At 36.7% G+C, this 18,738-nt stretch overlaps 1 protein-coding gene across 1 annotated transcript in view; it reads left to right on the forward strand.

Moving 5' to 3' along the window:
* The first annotated feature begins 394 nt into the window (after positions 1-394).
* dhx9 (DEAH (Asp-Glu-Ala-His) box helicase 9) overlaps positions 395-18,738 on the forward strand; it is a 60,098-nt gene continuing 41,754 nt past the window's right edge. Inside the window, exons 1-6 of the mRNA XM_051933193.1 lie at positions 395-512; positions 914-1,061; positions 6,991-7,131; positions 7,475-7,571; positions 16,199-16,332; positions 16,476-16,624. Coding sequence (XP_051789153.1) covers positions 951-1,061; positions 6,991-7,131; positions 7,475-7,571; positions 16,199-16,332; positions 16,476-16,624 — 632 coding nt within the window. The 5' untranslated portion in view covers positions 395-512; positions 914-950. The remainder of the gene's footprint in view (positions 513-913; positions 1,062-6,990; positions 7,132-7,474; positions 7,572-16,198; positions 16,333-16,475; positions 16,625-18,738) is intronic.

Genomic DNA, 18,738 nt, shown 5'->3' on the forward strand with positions numbered 1-18,738 from the left:
TCATATAGGCGTCAGTTCACCAAAGAAACTGAGGAATGTCTCCAGAAGGGGGCGTCACTTTATGGACCTTATAGTGTCTTATGTGCTCGGATCTGCCCGAGGCCTAACACTGTCCTGACTGCAGCTGGACACTTCTCGAGCAACGCCGCTCTTTCAATTCAAAATCATCGCCCCTACTTTGAGTGCCGCCTTCATTACACGTTGGATTGGTTTAAAAATGTGACACTCAGGGAGTCAGCTAATTGTTCTAGCCCAGTTTAAAGCACGGTTCACTCGTTGTTGTCTCATGGAGACTACAATATTTGAGACCTGTCCTTACTTTTTAGGCATCTCATTACTATATTCCTCCACGTCTGTAGATGGCAGTAAAGCAGAAAAGGACTGTCGCTTCGTTGACAACGTCACATCCTCCGTAGGAACACGCCCTCTCTCCGCTTCGCTCTTTGCCTTATGGACGGCGGAACTGTTGGCGGTGTATTTTTCATGATTTAGAAGCGTGGAATTTATTGAAGGTGCGCGTTTGTTTATATTTTTCCCCATTGTTGCATCTCTATTCTCGCTTTCGCAGCATGCTTTAAAATAAATGTTTTGTGAACCTTGTGCAGTGCACTGAGCGTTATTTTTTTCTTTTCTGCTTGAACATGTTGAGCTTCCGTTCTTTGTTTAATAACATTTACATGTGTCCCGTTGTTACTTTTGGATAGATATGTTAGACCAAATTCGTTACGTTAGTGAGATGCCGTTAAATACTCGGTAAAACAAAAGCATGGTACACACGCTCGCATTCCATTTTTCTTTTACCAGTGTCTGTTTATCTTCTTTGTTGTGGCCTGACAATATCTCTGCTTACATTTACCTTAGTATAGAATATTTATGTTAGTCTTAACATTATTCCTTGTAAAATTTTGCACAGATTTTGCGCTGTAGGTCTTGAAACGTACAGTCGCGTCATGGGTGACATTAAGAACTTTCTTTATGCCTGGTGTGGAAAACGAAAAGTCACTCCTAACTATGAAATCAGAGCAGCGGGAAATAAAAACAGACCGAAGTTCCTCTGTGAGGTATGTATAGTGTGTTTTATTTTGTTAATTTTTGTATGCATATTGAGCATAATTTAGCTCACGATTTTATAAAGATTTTTTTTTTTAGATGTATTTAGTAATCACGACTTTTAATTAAGTAGTTTATTTGAAAGGCTCTGTCTAGGTACTTTCCTGTTCGAGTCACCGTTTGATTTTAATATTGCGTGGTGTAGGATTTTTATATATAAAAATCGTAATTTCTGTTCCAGTAATTAATTATTCCAAAAGAGAGATTTGGATTGGTTATACTGAAATTCGCTATCATGTATATGGAAGTTTGGTGAAGAGGTCTGCGGTGGGTTGGCACCCTGCCCAGGATTGGTTCCTGCCTTGTGCCCTGTGTTGGCTGGGATTGGCTCCAGCAGACCCCCGTGACCCTGTGTTCGGATTCAGCGGGTTGGAAAATGGATGGATGGATGGTGAAGAGGTAAAAAAAAAAAACACTATTCAGATTCCTGAATGTGCGCTATTCAATGTATGGTGTCTGGTAACATACTGACGGCTTGTTATCAGAGCACATGTTTGATGATGAAGAAAAGGAAATTCACACATCTTTGTTTCATCAAAGTTTACAGCACTTACTTATAAGTAATAATACAAACAATATTTTGATATATATTTCAAGTAGAGTAAAGGGAGAAAGAAAACCAAACAATAATTCTCTCATAGGGGTATAAATCATTAACCAGTTAATTACATTAAGCAAGTCAGAAATGAAAATAAGGGGCTGCATTTGATCTGTTTACATTTATGAATACGTTTTTCAAGTAATATTTTATTTCTGATCAATTTAATATGATTAACAGATTTATGCTTATACAAGAAAATGCATAACTTGGTTTCTGTGCCACCCAAGCAGAGATTTCTTCCTAAAGGTTTCTAGATACCAGGTGGTCAAAAAAAGGCGTTAAACATCTTCTGGTTGTTAATAACAAAATGTATAATTAATGTCGACATTTAGAAACATTTTACTTTTAAGGGCCTTAACTAAGTAAGTTTTTTGAAGAATTTAATATAAAATTTCACAAACCTTTGGTAATAGAGGATATTCCCTGTGACCACCAATTATATCTTAACACCCATCTCCTATAAACTATACACTCTTGGAATATCCTGAAGTAGATAAGAAATATGAATCCTAATAAATGTGTTACATTTTTGTTCCAAAATATTTAGAGTGCCAATAAATTCATCAGCAAGGCTTGGGACAATTAAATGAAAAATGACATGCATTCAAGTTCACTGAAAGAACATTTAAAGATGCAAGATAAGATACAAAGAAACCATATTTTAAATTAATTTTGGAGTAATTTAAAATAATATCAAATAAATACAAAATAAAAAATCATTGTTATTAACCAAAGTGTCTAGAAGTAAAGACTTATTGTATGCACCATACGTCTGTTATTCCAAATAGCATATTTAGTGAAAAATGCAGCTTTGCAGCCTTTAGAGCTTGAGCCTTAAAGTATGACAAAGGACCTGGGAGTTTCTTACTGTTAAGGCCAGCACATTTCTTATAGATTAATCTTGGAATAAGTGCTGAAATTTATGTACTTATTTCGAAAAGCACTCACTAAACTACTAAAATTAGTGCACTTAAGCCACCATTTGTAGAAGTACTACACAGGAAGGACCTTTTTAATTTATGATTTATTCCTTCATATGACCCTCAAAGTAGATTGACCCATTCTGTGACACCACACAGAGGAAATATAAATACAGCTGGGTAAACTAGTCAAGAGATGCTATCTAACTTGGAGAGAAGTACCCCTGTTATGCAGCATGAGATCTTAGTATCCAGGTAGAGGCTTTCTGAAGTTTAGTAGAAAAATTCTTAATTATTTTAAAAATTTTTCCAAAATAATGATGTCAAGGTATTTTACATTTTCACAAATTCTGATATAACTGAAATGAGTAATAATATGGACATTTCCTTTAACTTGGAGCAATTTGCATTTATCCAAATTAAGATGCAGACCAGAAGTCAATGAGAAGGATTTTTAAAATATTCAGAGCTGAGTTTTATCTCTCAAAAAAAAAAAAAAAGAATAGTATCATCGGCAAGTTGTTTAAGTGAGATTTGCGGCTACCTATATTGATTTCATGAAATGCATTACTGTGACGATTCAAAAAGAAATGAATGCAAACAACACCAATGCCTAATGGGTCTGCCTATGTTAAATCTTGGAGTAGTGCACGTAACAAGACAAATACAGCTATTTATCTTTATGCAGGTTCACCATAAAATGCATAAAAAGTTTCACCAAATTGAAAAAAAACCGTAGTTCTTTAACAAAAAAAATGTTCTAAAGCAAGTGAAATATATAAGCCTGAGAATGAAGTAAGTAGTTATGTATCTTGTCTTAGTTTTGTTGGATTACAGTATATTATCTGTAATATACCCTCTTATGATAAAGCCAGCTTGTAGTTCATTTATCAAGTATGATAATGTGAATCTTAGTCTGTTAGCCAAAATAGAAACCTCCAGCTTATAGTCATAGTTATCCAACAATTCAAATAAATCAAAATCAAATATCAAATAGCCTTTTATTGTCAATACACTATATGCGCAGAACATACAGGAGAATCAAAATGCTGTTTCTCTCTTATCTTTGTAGTACAATAAAATATAAAAAGTATAACATATAAAATAACATTATAACTTGTAAGTAGACCTGTGTACAATGTGAAATAGTCATTAGTACAAAAGCCAATTACAGTAAAAAATGAGAAGGTACATTATAGAGTAGCTTATGAGATGTGCAAAAAGACAAACAGCAGCAGATGTAATATATTGTCTTTATATAATACCAGCTGAGGTAGGGTACTTGGTAGATAGTGACTCTTGTTACGATCCAGGGGCGGGAAGGTAGTGGACAGAGTTCAGCATCCTGACAGCTTGGTGCTTGAAGCTGTTAGACAGGCTTGTGGAGTGGGCCCAGAAGCTCCGGTACCTTTTCCCTGAGGGGAGGAGGCTAAAAAGGGAGTGAAAGGGGTGGGAGGAGTCACCAGCAATGCTGATGACTCTACGGGTGAGACAGGTGTGGAAAATGTCCTTGAGGGAGGGCACCAATTCAGTATTTTTGTTCTGATTGGAGACTAAAGAACTCATTCTCTCCCTCATAGTAGTAGGCAGTGAGTTGTCCTGCATCGTTAAATTATAAAATTTGCATAAGAAGGATGCTGATCAAATTCAACAAGCCATCAGACCCTGGTGATTTTATAAAATTTTAGTCTCTTGATAGCTGCCATAACTTCACCTATCTTAAAGTCTTGATCACAGTAAATCCTATCCAAAAGTGTAACATTTTTTGCAAGGAAATTTGTACACGTTACTGAAAAACTTATCAGTTTCATCATTTTGGTTTTTGGATGAATATAGTTTGGTGAAGCCGTTAGAACACAGCTCATATCTATGTTAATTTACTTTATTATATATTATACAGTGCTCTGGTATAACTAAAATGAAATTTACATGGAAGTACTGCATGGATTTTTTTTTTTTTTTTTTTTAATTGGAGTAGATCCTTATAAAGACAGTACTTAACAACTGATTCATCATTTTACAGTAACACATACTAGTGAGCATGATACATGTGATATAAAATCAGGTCACATTTACTACATATATTGTCTAATCCAACATTAAGTCTCAATTCAGAGATTCCCAAGGATTATTATAACAGCCACAAATGATGCCTGTGATGTCTTATTAAATTAAGTCTTACTGGTAAGTATTGATTTATTTGGCATGAAAGTTCCCTAATTCCCTCAGCAACTTCAGCCTCGAACTAAGACACATCAGTTAGATTTCCAAATGTACAGTTTGCATTCTGTCAGAGAGGGTATAGTCTGCAATGATGCCTTTGTCAGGTATTTTTGGGACCATTTAATTTCATGTGCTGATAAATCCTATTTTTGTTACTAACATTAAAAGTGCTAAACTAAGCCAGCAGAACCTAAGTTAAAACAAACTTAATCAGAGGTTTAAAAAAATGATGAAATGTTAGAATTAATGAAAAAAAAATCAGATTCCTGAGATAAAATGTATTCACTAATACAGGTGCTGGTCATAAAATTAGAATATCATGACAAAGTTAATTTATTTCAGTAATTCCATTCAAAAAGTGACACTTGTATATTAGATTCATTCATTACACACAGACTGATGTATTTCAAATGTTTATTTCTTTTAATGTTGATGATTATAACTGACAACTAATGAAAGTCCCAAATTCAGTATCTCGGAAAATTAGAATATCAATTAAGACCAATGCAAAAAAAGGATTTTTAGAAATGTTGGCCAACTGAAAGGTATGAACATGAAAAGTATGAGCATGTACAGCACTCAATACATGGAGTCGATCAGTCTGTGGCACTGCTCAGGTGTTATGAGAGCCCATGTTGCTCTGATAGTGGCCTTCAGCTCTTCTGAATTGTTGGGTCTGGCGTATTGCATCTTCCTCTTCACAATACCCCATAGATTTTCTATGGGGTTAAGGTCAGGCGAGTTTGCTGGCCAATCAAGAACAGGGATACTATGGTCCTTAAACCAGGTACTGGTAGCTTTGGCACTGTGTGCAGGTGCCAGGTCCTGTTGGAAAATGAAATCTGCATCTCCATAAAGTTCGTCAGCAGCAGGAAGCATGAAGTGCTCTAAAACTTCCTGGTAGACGGCTGCGTTGACCTTGGACCTCAGAAAACACAATGGACCAACACCAGCGGATGACATGGCACCCCAAACCATCACTGACTGTGGAAACTTTACACTGGACCTCATGCAACGTGGATTCTGTGCCTCTCCTCTTCCTCCAGACTCTGGGACCTTGATTTCCAAAGGAAATGCAAAATTTACTTTCATCAGACAACATAACTTTGGACTGAAACCCATGTCTTGCATACGTCTGTGCGTGGTGGTTCTTGAAGCACTGACTTCAGCTGCAGTCCACTCTTTGTGAATCTCCCCCACATTTTTGAATGGGTTTTGTTTCACAATCCTATCCAGGGTGCGGTTATCCCTATTGCTTGTACACTTTTTTCTACCACATCTTGTCCTTCCCTTCGCCTCTCTATTAATGTGCTTGGACAAAGAGCTCTGTGAACAGCCAGCCTCTTTAGCAATGACCTTTTATGTCTTGCCCTCCTTGTGGAAGGTGTCAATGGTCGTCTTTTGGACAACTGTCAAGTCAGCAGTCTTCCCCATGATTGTGTAGCCTACAGAACTAGACTGAGAGACCATTTAAAGGCTTTTGCAGGTGTTTTGAGTTAATTAGCTGATTAGAGTGTGGCACCAGGTGTCTTCAATATTGAACCGTTTCACAATATTCTAATTTTCCGAGATACTGAATTTGGGACTTTCATTAGTTGTCAGTTATAATCATCAACATTAAAAGAAATAAACATTTGAAATGCATCAGTCTGTGTGTAATGAATGAATCTAATATACAAGTTTCACTTTTTGAATGGAATTACTGAAATAAATCAACTTTGTCATGATATTTTAATTTTATGACCAGTACCTGTATGCTTTATATATAAGAGGAGAGGATTTAGTTTGCCAGCCTTGTTTGATTTTCTGATACCCAAGTTACACCTGTGTCTGTGATAATGACCCTTGTAAACGTTTATCTTGTGCACTAGTACAGTACTTTATTGCTGGACCAATGTTCATTCTTTTAAACATTTTTGGATTAGAAAAAGTTTTTAACAACTATTTCTGAAGTGTTCTAGTTTTACTGCACAGTTTTGATTTTCTTTCTTTAAAATAGCAGTACTTCATATTTGATTTTTCAGGTATGTTTTATAGTTGTAGATGTCTGGTATGTTTAAAATGGTGTTCTTACGCAGCACTAGCTCTTAAAAATTTACAAGGAAAAACTTTTTAACGAACCTTATGTTTCTCTAGGTTCGAGTTGATGGATTCAATTACACTGGTATGGGAAACTCCACAAATAAGAAGGATGCACAGGCCAATGCCGCCAGAGATTTTGTCAACTATCTTGTTCGTACAGGAGAAGTAAAAGCTAGTGAAGTCCCAGTTTTGGGGGTTAGTGTGACTAAAATTTTTTTTTTTTTCTATTTTAATAAAGTAAGAGTAGAATTATTTAAATATTTGCCTTGTAAGAATATACCCCAGCATTGATCTTCTCTTAAATGAATGCCAGATTTGTTTTTGTCTTTGAGACGATGTTCTGTTTGAGCAGAATTATTTAATGTTGAACTTAGTTGTTTTCTTAGCTATCTGATCATGCAATTGAATTGTAGAAAACCTTTGTTCGTTGTTACTTATTTTTTAAGCAAGTAAGATTTTTTGGATTCTTGTTTTTTTTTCTAAGAATGGAGAAAATATTAGACAATTGTTATTTTAAACAAATACTTTATTTTTATAGGCAGCCATACCTGACAGTGATGATTCTAATGACAGGTGTGGAGATCTTCCACCCAATGCACCTGTTCCACCTCACATTGCAGTCAAAGAGGAGACTGGTAATAACCTTTTTGTTTAGTTCTTGTGAATATTCAAGATTGACTGCTCTTTTTGGTTGTCATTGAGAAGCCAGCCTGTTGTTGGTAACCTATTTACATTTATTTCTGTTTCACATACCTTTTTGATATGTTAAACTAGTATTACAGGGGTAGCGTGTTGATAACTTGCTTTGGATGTATCATACTCACATTTCTATACTGGAAATCTTTTTTTAACATCAATACTTAACCTTATTAGAACTTTTTTTGGGAGGAAAACAATGAAGTGATGCATAAATACAGTGTCAAAATTTCATGTGAACAGTAGCTGAGTTTCCACAACAGACTAGTTCAGAATGTGGGTTTTTTTTAATCCCTTTTCATTACAGAAAAATACACCGAAAACACATTAAAGATTTTTGTCACATAAGACCCTCATTTACAACTGAGTGCATTTAGTTTTAGTTCACAAGAGCATTTTCCTGAAATGACTTACTGAACAATATTTCAGTAAAAATACATGTGTTTTGGATTACTTCACATGTGGATTATGTGACACAGGAAGCATAAGATTTTTTTCATGGACGTTTTGATATTGTCTGCTGTTGTCCAACATCGGCCACCATAGTCTTCTGTTAAACTTTTTCTATCTCTGTTCTGCATGAAGATGTAATTTTAAAAGTTTTTCTAGGCCATCACTTCAAACGACATGGGGTAAGTAAAATAACTTTTGGGTGGAACCTTTAAGCAAATTGACAGCCCCACGTTTTAATATTTAAAAGTTTATTTTTCTCTTTACCACTGTACTTGTACATGAAGCTTAAGCTGGCATCATTTTACACAACATCCAGTCAAAGGGGATATCAAACCTGACAACTGCACTTAATCTAATTGTCTGAAGATGTCAAATTTCATAACTAGGAATATAGGAGATGATAAAATACTCAACTCCAGAAATGTGAATATGTGCTGTAAAGTTGTTGCAAAGTATTACAAGCTTGTCCCTTTTGTGAAAGTCAGTGTTGTCTGACTTCGCTAGTGCTATACAAATGATTTTCAGCTACGGCAAGTTCTGCCTCAGTTTCTGCTCCCCACCAACCCCCCCGTATCCTGTTGTGGTACATAGTCTCTCCTCTATTTGAAAGGTCCAAAACATTTACCTCTCCTATTTCCTTGGGTTATAAGCTTGATGAATTTGTTGTGAGCAGGTGATATACAACCAAATATTAAGTATTTTTTACTTTAATTTAGTTGAAAACATTCTGTTCCAATACTTTTGCTCACTTGAAAAACTGGGTTGTTTGATACAAAATTTGCTATGTTCTATGTTGTTTAACATATGTGGATGTGAATACCAGGGAATAAAAGCTGAAACTCTGATCTCTCATATTCATATTTTGATTTCACACACAAACCAATTAACAAATTATTGGCTTTGCTGTTCAGATTTGGAGGGGACTGTATGTGACTGAAAATAGCTGAAAACATGAACTGTGACAGGGCCTTTAAACTATGAAAACAAGCTGATGAACTTGCCAAATCCCCAGCTAGTACTGTACAGTATATTGCCTATACTAGTATTGGTTTCACACAATAGTAAGGATTTTTAGTTTTACCGGTATTAGTGATTTAATGATGGTTTACAACCTTTATACTTGTGCATGAATCATAAATCTATTGGTAAAATATTGACGTATCAGTTGCCCAACCAGGAGAAATAACATTTATAATAATAATAATAATAATAATAATAATATAATATTAAGGTAGATAGTCTGGCTCTTTTAAACAACAACAATAATAATTTTTTCAGATTATTATTAACAGCTTACATCATGCTCTTACGTTACGATTAGTAACGGAAGGTGGAGAAATACACAGTGCTAGCAAAGAAGAGTATTTGTACATTGCTAATGCTGATCAAATTAATATGTAAGCTTTGTAGGTGGCACATTAGTACAAAGGATGGTAACACAAGCAACATTTTTTTGCACACCTCGGGAGCAGCCACACTAGTATTATACAGGGAATATCTGAACAGACAGGCTGCTGCTTCTTTTGACATGCATCATGATGCTAAAGTGTACAAACTTTAGGTCAGTTTACAGTCACTTTGCCATTCACCACTGGATGCCTGTATGGCAAAATAACATCTGTGAAATAAGTTACAAGTGCTGTAATGGAGCATATTATTGAGGAAATACATCCCATTTATATCATGTAAAAAGAGACATTAAAACGTGTTCTGTAAATGCTAGACCCCAGTTATATAATGCCAACTCACATTTACTTCACCAAAGCAGCGCTTCCACAAAAGTATGAAGAATGCAGGTAAAAAGTTCACTAAGATATGAAATTAATTGGCTGTTTCGCATGCAGAACAATTATGTGGTCAATCCACACATCTTAACCATATTCTTTATAAGCACAATATATTAGTAAGATCTGTAAACTAATATTCAAGCATTTACAAACCTTATGCTTCGGGGAGTAAATGTTTTGTTAGTTGAAAGTGATTCGATATTTCTTTCCAAAAACACATGGCCTCTGCACAATATCACTTTAAATTTCTACAGGTAAAGTGTTTGTACTCTTACATGCGCATTTTGAGTGCTGCATTTGCAAACAGTGCTCAAACAAAACTTTTTTTTTATCATTTCTTTGTATTTATATTTATTACAGTTCATCTTGTTGCTTATTATGTAGGAGTTCGCAAGTTTAGAAAGGTTAAGGGACTTTTGTCAGGACCACACGCCCTTTAAAGATTCCCTGTCATTGATTGGAGATAAATAAGGGAGACAAATGAACAACACAGTGAGGTAGTGCAGAGCGATACCTCTGGCCATGGTATTCCTGGCCTGATGTAGAGGGACAGAGCTCAGTCCAGCAGTAGGATGTGCAAGGAGCTGCAGTAGCTGCTCAGAGTGAAACTGAAAAAGCCACATCACCTGAAACAGTTTGTCATTGAAGTAAAAGTGGGCAAAAACATAGAAGGTGCCACACATGTCCAGAATCACTGAACCACAAAAAATGAACTGCTAGTGCATGTGCCAGGATCTATGTTATAGTGATCACAAAAGTGTAACTGTGGTCTGTGATTAATGTGCCGAGTAGCACAGTATGATTGTGTCATTTGTTATTCTATGTGTTGTAGGAAATATACATTGTTAAACTAATTTTTAATAGTGTTCAAGGAAGAGGTTTTCAGTTATATAGATATATAGATAGTGTATGCCAGGTCACGAAAGACCAGAGATGCATCATAGTATTTTGTTAAGTTCCATGTATAGCAGTGTTAATAAAGCTCCAAAAAGTTCATGAATTGGTCTTGCCAGCAGATATGCCGTTAAGAAAGAGCTGCAAAGATGTCTGCAAATGGCCGATGTAGGCAGTAAGGCTGGGTTTATACTTGATGCTCAGAATGCTTACATGCACACATCATGGCTGACACGCTTTCCCTGTGCTCTTTTCATGCGTCCTCTGAGCACATCATCAGAAATTAACGAGATGCGTGTGCAAGTTGCAGTACCAGCAAAAATTTGTGTGGTGTGTATGCCAATTTTGGTAAGTGGCATCAGCATCGTTGTTTACTATGAACATCTCCATGCCTGTAAGAACAGCTGACATGAAGTGGTCAGCTCTTTGAAAGTGAATGTGCAAGATGAAATGGAAGTAAATTTGAGACATGTACGTCATGCAAAGTGGAAAATGTCAGACAATAGAAGTACGGAGTTGGTCTTTGCAAGGTAACAGTGTGATGGCAAGCCACAGTGCAGCTCCAATAGTGAAGCAAATCAACAAACTTAAATACTGACATTCAGAAGTATTCTTGGTGGTTTACTTCATCCATTTCGTGACACGGGCATTACAAGAGTCACATATTCCCCATCATAATGATGCAATACATTTAAGCTCTCACATACCATCTTCTGTGTTACTGTTAGTGCTGGGCGGTATACCGGTTCATTCCGAAAACTGTTTAATTTTTTTTATGATATGGATTTTTCTTATATCGCAACACCGGTTTAAATTGCCTAAACGACGTTCGGAACGTGGCGCAGCGGGAAACTGTTCAAGTGGGGACCTTTTTCACTGCTACACCGCTAAACACAGATTTGTTACGCGGGGGCTCTTTTTCACTGTTACACCACTAAATAAGTAGTGGTAGTGTAGGTATTGCACGGTGAAAATGGACAGAGAACATTCCAAAACTGAAGCAGTAGCTGACGATAAAGTTGAACATGAAGACACAGAAGAACTTTTGCCGAAAAAAAGGAGTCACGTCTGTTGCCTGGAGATACTTTGGTTTTAAAAGGTTGGATGTGGACCATTATGTTCAAATGTGTAAATACTGTTTCTATACTACTGGATAATACTGTAAGCCAAGTTGTACTTGTTTGATTTGTTTTCAATACAGTGTAATGTTGCTTTTTGCTAAGATAAATACTTGATATAATTTTCATGGTGAAATGCATTAAAGCATGCATTAATCATGTGGGGGCACGGCGGCGTGAAGGTTGCACTTCTGCCTTGCAGCAAGGGTGTCTCGGGTGTACCCTGCCTTGCATTTGCATGTTTTTCTGGTGGGTTTACTCGGCGTGCTTCAGTTTCCTTTCAAAGTCATGTAGGATGTGGGGTTTTGTTATGCTATATTGACCCTGCTAGTGTATGTTTTGCTCGTATTCACCCTGCGATGTGCTGGCGACTCGTTCAGGGATGGGCGCAACCGTGAATGGATGGCTTAATTAAACATGTATAATGAAGATATTTTTAAAGTTCTGAACACTTCGTGGGCCAAGTTTATAACTAGTTTTAATTTCACAAAGACGTTTATCGTGTGGTGATTGGTGATGTGGAGAAAGAAAAAGGAAGGATAGGAACTGGGGTTTTGGTATGTCAGATAGAGACGGCACGCATGCAATAAAGAAAGCCTGCTCAGAAGAACTTGCATTGAATTCTGTGTTCGTGTCTCCGACCACCAGATCACAAACCCAACATTTACACAATATTTAAGTTAAACCTGTGCGATACCCATTCATACATCCAGTTTTTTGGAGCCTCATCACACCTGCCATAAGGTTCTCTACACTGAACATACACCTGGGGTCCTCTTACTGCAAGGGAGCAGCACTACTGCCTCACTACCGTGCATGTGTAATACCTGCTTTAATGCATTTCATCATGAAAGTGATATCAAGTATTTATCTTAGCATTCTAAATTTTCTGAAAGCAGGAATATCATGAAGTGAATGGATTCTGTGCGGTGATCGCTGTCTCCTCTTAGTGCGGAGGAAGTCAGTTTAAGAAGCATAGTGATTAACAACTGGGTCGGGGAATACTTAATACAAAGCATTTAATGTGCTGCATTAACTTATGACGGGGTTTGACAAAATCTAGTAAATTAAACATTGATTTTAGGAAGAAGTTTAGTTTACGACCTTCTACTTTAATTATGAAGTAAATTATGAGAATAAAGTGGAAATGTTGACTTTAATCTCGACATAAACGGCGAGAATAAAGTAGAAATTTTGACTTTATTCTCGACATATAGTTTGTTTTTTTCTTCCATGGGTCCGTATTTTTTTTTCCTTCACCGTGGCCCTAATATGATTCCGTAGGGCTATACCACAAATAGCATTATAAATGCAAGTTGCAGTTTTATTATTTATGCATATAGCTTAGCTTGAAGCAAGGTCCATATTAATGCAGTTTGCCTAAATGATGGTTCAGTTGGTAAAGATGTCATCACCAAGTTGCACTTGTTTTGTTTTATTTTAATTTGGTGAATACTGTGTAATGCACCTGGGCTTGAAGCCTTGAAGTAACTGTAGGTAAAGTACACGCACAAGTACAGTGGAACCCCTGTTTGTGAGCATAATTCGTTCCGGAAACGTGCTCGCAGTCCAAAGCACTCGTGTATCAAAGTGAATTTCCCCATAAGAAATAATGGAAAATCAGATGATTCGTTCCACAACCCAAAACTTTTCATATAAAAGTGATTAATACAAAATATAAAGTAAAAATACATAAAACAAATTAACCTGGACTTTACCTTGGTCGTGGCTGGTGTGAGTGAGTTTCTAAACTCTTGTGGGATTCCACCCAACGGGACAACACGCGGAACTGCGTCCCAAAGCAATCGCAGTCTCCCAGAGCTGTAGCAGTTCGCCGTAAAAGCGAATCCGAAAAGATCGCGGATATGCTATAATCGCCTGCTGTCGATGGGTGATACAAGGAACATTATAAATGCGCTGGGCACAGTATTACTTGGCCACGACCCTGCCTGACTGCTTTGTTTGTGTATAGGAGAGTGGCAGATCCCACTACAATAAATAACTGCGCTGTTGCTGTTTCAAGCTGAATAAAGCTGGTGTTGCTAAAGTACTGAGACTCAACTTTGTGTTTTGGGATGCAAGACAGGGACTTGCACATCACAGCACACACACACAGTCACAATGCTGTAGTAAACAGTATACGCTCGTACGGATGTTGACTATATGAGTGAGGCACGCCGACTCACAGAGAATAGGAGACAAGTGCCCACAATCCCGCAGCGAGAGAGAAGAACCATCAGCTCAGTTGTGATCACATGATGCTCAGCGACAAATAATATACATACTACTCGTATTGCAAGACCTCGCTCGTTTATCAAGTCAAAATTTATTAAAAATTTTAGCTCGTCTTGCAAAACACTCGTAAACCAAGTTACTCGCAAACCGAGGTTCCACTGTATGGAGAGTACATTACTTGCGTAGCAGCAACATCCTCAAGTGTATGCGCCATGTAGCGTTAAGTATATCCCGGCCCTAAGTGTGATTCTCTACAATTATGGAAAACCAGTTTACCTCAAGTGTGTTTATCACCTTATAAACAAATATTTAAATATTTTCACAACTAGTGTCTCGCATGAAAGGGCACTTAGCACAGGCAGAAACATTATTTGGCCAGGATGCTTTACAGGGCAAGACGTCTTCGTAAAGGAAGGACCAGGGGTGAGAATACTGTCTGTCTCGGAGCGCTAGATGGCAGCCCCACAGGGTTGCAGCAGCATCTCTCCCAGTGGGCTACATGCTTCCAGTCCTCACTAACCAGCCATCTGGTGGACTCCCAGGTGCAGCATAAAAGGAGCTGCCTGCCTTCATTCAAGGAAACAGAGTTGGGAGGTGAAGGACAGGGAGAGAGAGGGAAAGAGAAAGAAGGCAAAGATAAAGTGCTGTGTGCTGTATTGGCTGTGAAGCTGGGTAATTAAATAGTGTTGCACAGTGGAATAAAAGCCTGTGTTGTGCATGGAACCTGTGTCTGTGTGTGATTTATGGAGCTATTATGCCCCCTGGTGGCCACAATGGATAAACTCATCTTTCTGTCCTTCAACCTGTGATAGTTCTCAGAATACTGAGTTAATAAAAGAACATGATTTCTGTGTCTGCACTAGAAGTACTGTAGAACACACACTTTGAATAGCTATAAACTAGTTTTTTTTTTTTGATCTACTGTTTTTTTTTATATAAATATACTGTTTTGTCTATACTGTTAGTCAATAGAGTAAACCAAGGAATCCGTCAATTTGAATGAAGTTTTTTTGTTCAGTTTTGTATGTTTGAAATATTGAGTAGTGACCAGCAAAAGTTAATAATATTTCGTGAATGCTTTTATTACAGTGTCTGCAAATATTAAGATTGTTTTAAAAGAAATTATATAATTCATAAGGTATATAAAAGCAAATTCTTATTCTGGAATTTTTTTGTTTTTTGCCTGTGTAAAGTTTGCAGTATACCTTTTTGACATAGACTATTGGTGGTCTTAAATATCAATTTAAATATTGTAATATTGTGATATATTAGGTAAGTATCATGATGTTGAATTTTGTTAATGTTTGCCTGCACTACAGCCAACAATAGTTATCCTGTTAGCAATTGTAAAAAGAATTACAAAAAATTCCTGTGGACAGCGAAGAAATTAGTTTTAAAAGGTTTTTTTTTTTTTTTGTGCTATTGAAAATGTGTTAGTCACATGTGTTAGCAGACAATACACACATATCCTGTTCAAAACACCAGCAATTTCATAAGCAGAAATCTTTGCATCCCTGTGTTGGGTAAGGAAGTTAGAAATTGGATGAATAATTTTTTCTCAATACACTATAATTGGGGATAAGGTTTTAGGGCTAATACCATCTACAGGTTTTATGTCATTAAACTTTGATTTTTTTTTCCCTCTTTTAAAGCAAGTTTCTACACAACCACTCTGAGTTTCATATGAAAGTGTAATGCTTTAAACTGTATACCATATGTTTTTGTTATTAACATAACGAAAGATTAAAAGGTTATTCAAAATTAAACAATTAGCACAATGTGTTAAAATAGATGCCCTTTTGCATGCTTTAATTTTTAAGATGTTGGTCCTGCTCAAGTAGTGGCAACAAATTTTATTAAAGGATTGCTTTATTGTAAGTTCTGTATCAATAACTGTATTGCTAACTACTAAATAGAATTTTGTTTGTATTAATACTTTACAGAAAGGATTAATATATTTTTCTTTTTAGTAGTCCTTTAGGGTCTTAAAAATTGTGTCAAGTTCTAGCCCTGTGGGCAAGATAATTGTTGTAAGTAACTGTTTTATTCAGAGACTGCTATACTGCTCTATGTCCTCAGATTCAACATCATGTTCTAAACCTGTTCCTGGTGTCACTGGTTTGGGTTACTCTGGATTTGCCAATTCAGACTGGGATCGTGGAGCAAACCTGAAGGATTATTATTCCAAAAGGGAAGAGCAGGAAGCTCAAGCTGTAAGAATCTGCTTATTTTTTGTGGCATTGATACTTTCAATTAGGGTTTAGTAAACTTATCCTATGCAAAATTGAAGGCCACATGTTTGTGAAATATTCCAAGTTAAGCAGGTTTCTCTTAGTGTTTTTTATTTATTTTTTAGACCCTTGAATCTGAAGAAGTGGATTTGAATGCAGGCCTCCATGGTAACTGGACTTTAGAAAATGCAAAAGCTCGTCTAAACCAGTTTTTTCAGAAAGAGAAGAACCAGTCAGAATATAAGTACAGCCAAGTTGGACCAGACCACAACAGGTTAAACATTTTATTAATGCCCTTTTTCTCTTTAAGAAGTAGGGAAGGGAGATGTCTTCATTTTTTAATAGTTTTAATAAAGGTGAATACCCCAGACGCCTTATTTTATTAGCTATGCAAATCAAAACAAAATATTTTCAACTTTTAAATTTGTTTCTCTTCAATCATTTTGTTTCATAAATGCAAATATAATAGCTGGTTTTGAGCAGCAGATAAGGAAAATTTGTTCTACAAGTTTTAACTATTTCAGGAACTTTTTTTAAAACTCTAAAAATGTATCAGTGCAATATGGTTGTATAATAGAAGTACTTCTTCACAGTACTAGTTCAAAGTTAATTTCAGCCTGGGTTGCCTTAGTTTGAATTTAGAATTTTATAGATAATATAGTTTAACATGTGAAACAACTGAACCAAGCACTAAGAGGTACTTACTAAGCTGGAAATTAAAGAATTTCAAAGAAAGGAAAAAAAAATTGCAATGAGAAACATGTCTTGACTGGTGGCATTGTTAAGATCTGACGCCTCACACCCACAGTGGTCATTGTTATCCGAGCCCATTGAGTGAAATGTTTTGATAAAAAAGCACTCTGCCGTTTTCACAGGAAACATTCTCCAAATATACTGATCTAGTTTAGAGTTGTTAGCCAATACGGTGTTTTTGTCTTTGGAAACTGAGATTGAGGCACAGAGACTAAATTTGCTAATTATGGGATGAGCATGCAGAAATTGGCTGTTACCTAGTCATGTCACCTAGTGCTGTGAATTCACATTATTAACCACTGTGCTGTCCTAAGCCAGCAAACCTCTGTTTTACTTGCAAATTTATTAGCTGTTCAACCATTGGTTACTACTTTTTCACACATTTAAAAAAAACTATGCAACAGTTAGAAGCCAGAGGCTCAGAATGATGTACAATCACAATAGATAAAAATTAGACCGGTGAATATATCCGCCAAAAATTTTATTTTTCCAATCCTGTCATTCCAATACAGGGTCATAGGTTGACTAGAGACTCTTCTCATAACATTGGGTACAAAGCTGGATCCAACACTGGATCAGTTACCAGTTAATCATGCCTGCCTAAAATCAGTTTCAAAAGAATGATTTACAGTTGTCTGTCAACCTAACTTGCACTTCTGCCCATATGAACACAGGAAGATTATATAAATTATACATAGGTAAAGCAATAAGGTTAGACTCATGAGCATCAAGCTGTGAGATAACCATTCTAAACAATGTGTTGTCAATTACTGTAGTTAAGTTTCTCATAGGGAATCCATTCCCGGGAGCCCGGGATTCCCAGACATTTTTCATTCCCGGGAATGAAACTGCTGTAATTCCCAGGAAAACAGGAATGGCCAAGCTCGCATATATAGCGTGTAAAAATCGATCAAGAAATAAGAGTTACAGTTGAAAATAATTAAGGTGGCGCCATTGCTGCAGCTTGCACTTCATCAGACAACCGCTTTGAACAGCAACTTGAAATTGCAATGCGTCAGTCTGCTGCAGCCGCATTATCTGTGCCACGAAACTTGCCATCACAGAATGATGACAAGAAACTGGATGCATCAGTAAAAGCTGAAATGGCGGTGTTTCAGAGCAACGGCAAGCGCGGGCATTGTTTAGAACAAGTGTATCAGTATCTGATGATTGTGCAGCTTCGGTGGAGGCAGAGCGTGCTTTCTCAGCAGCTGGCGTACTTCTGCACGAAGGTGCGCTCTTGCCTGGACGACCACACGCTGGACACGTTGTGCTTTCTGCGCTCTTATTACCGCAACTAAAGATAACATGTACTTATATGACAGCATTGAACTGCTTGTAGATAAGGTTAGTCTTTTATTTGTGTCCACATATTGCAGTAGTTTTATTAAAAATAAGTGTCGCTCGTTCTAAAACCGTTCACATGTGAGATGCCCGTGCACTGTGTCCTCCCCGGGATTCCCGAATTCCCGGGAATGGATTCCCCAGTTTCTCATAATTTAATGCAGGGGAGAGTACACGGGTCAGCAGCACCCCATTCATCCAAAAGTTAACATAAATAATTGTACCTTAATCAAAGTATGTGTCACTTTGATTTCTTTCTGAAATACACCAAGATAGTACAAACAAATGCAT

Source organism: Erpetoichthys calabaricus, chromosome 10, assembly GCF_900747795.2.
Source record: "Erpetoichthys calabaricus chromosome 10, fErpCal1.3, whole genome shotgun sequence".
NCBI lineage: Eukaryota > Metazoa > Chordata > Cladistia > Polypteriformes > Polypteridae > Erpetoichthys > Erpetoichthys calabaricus.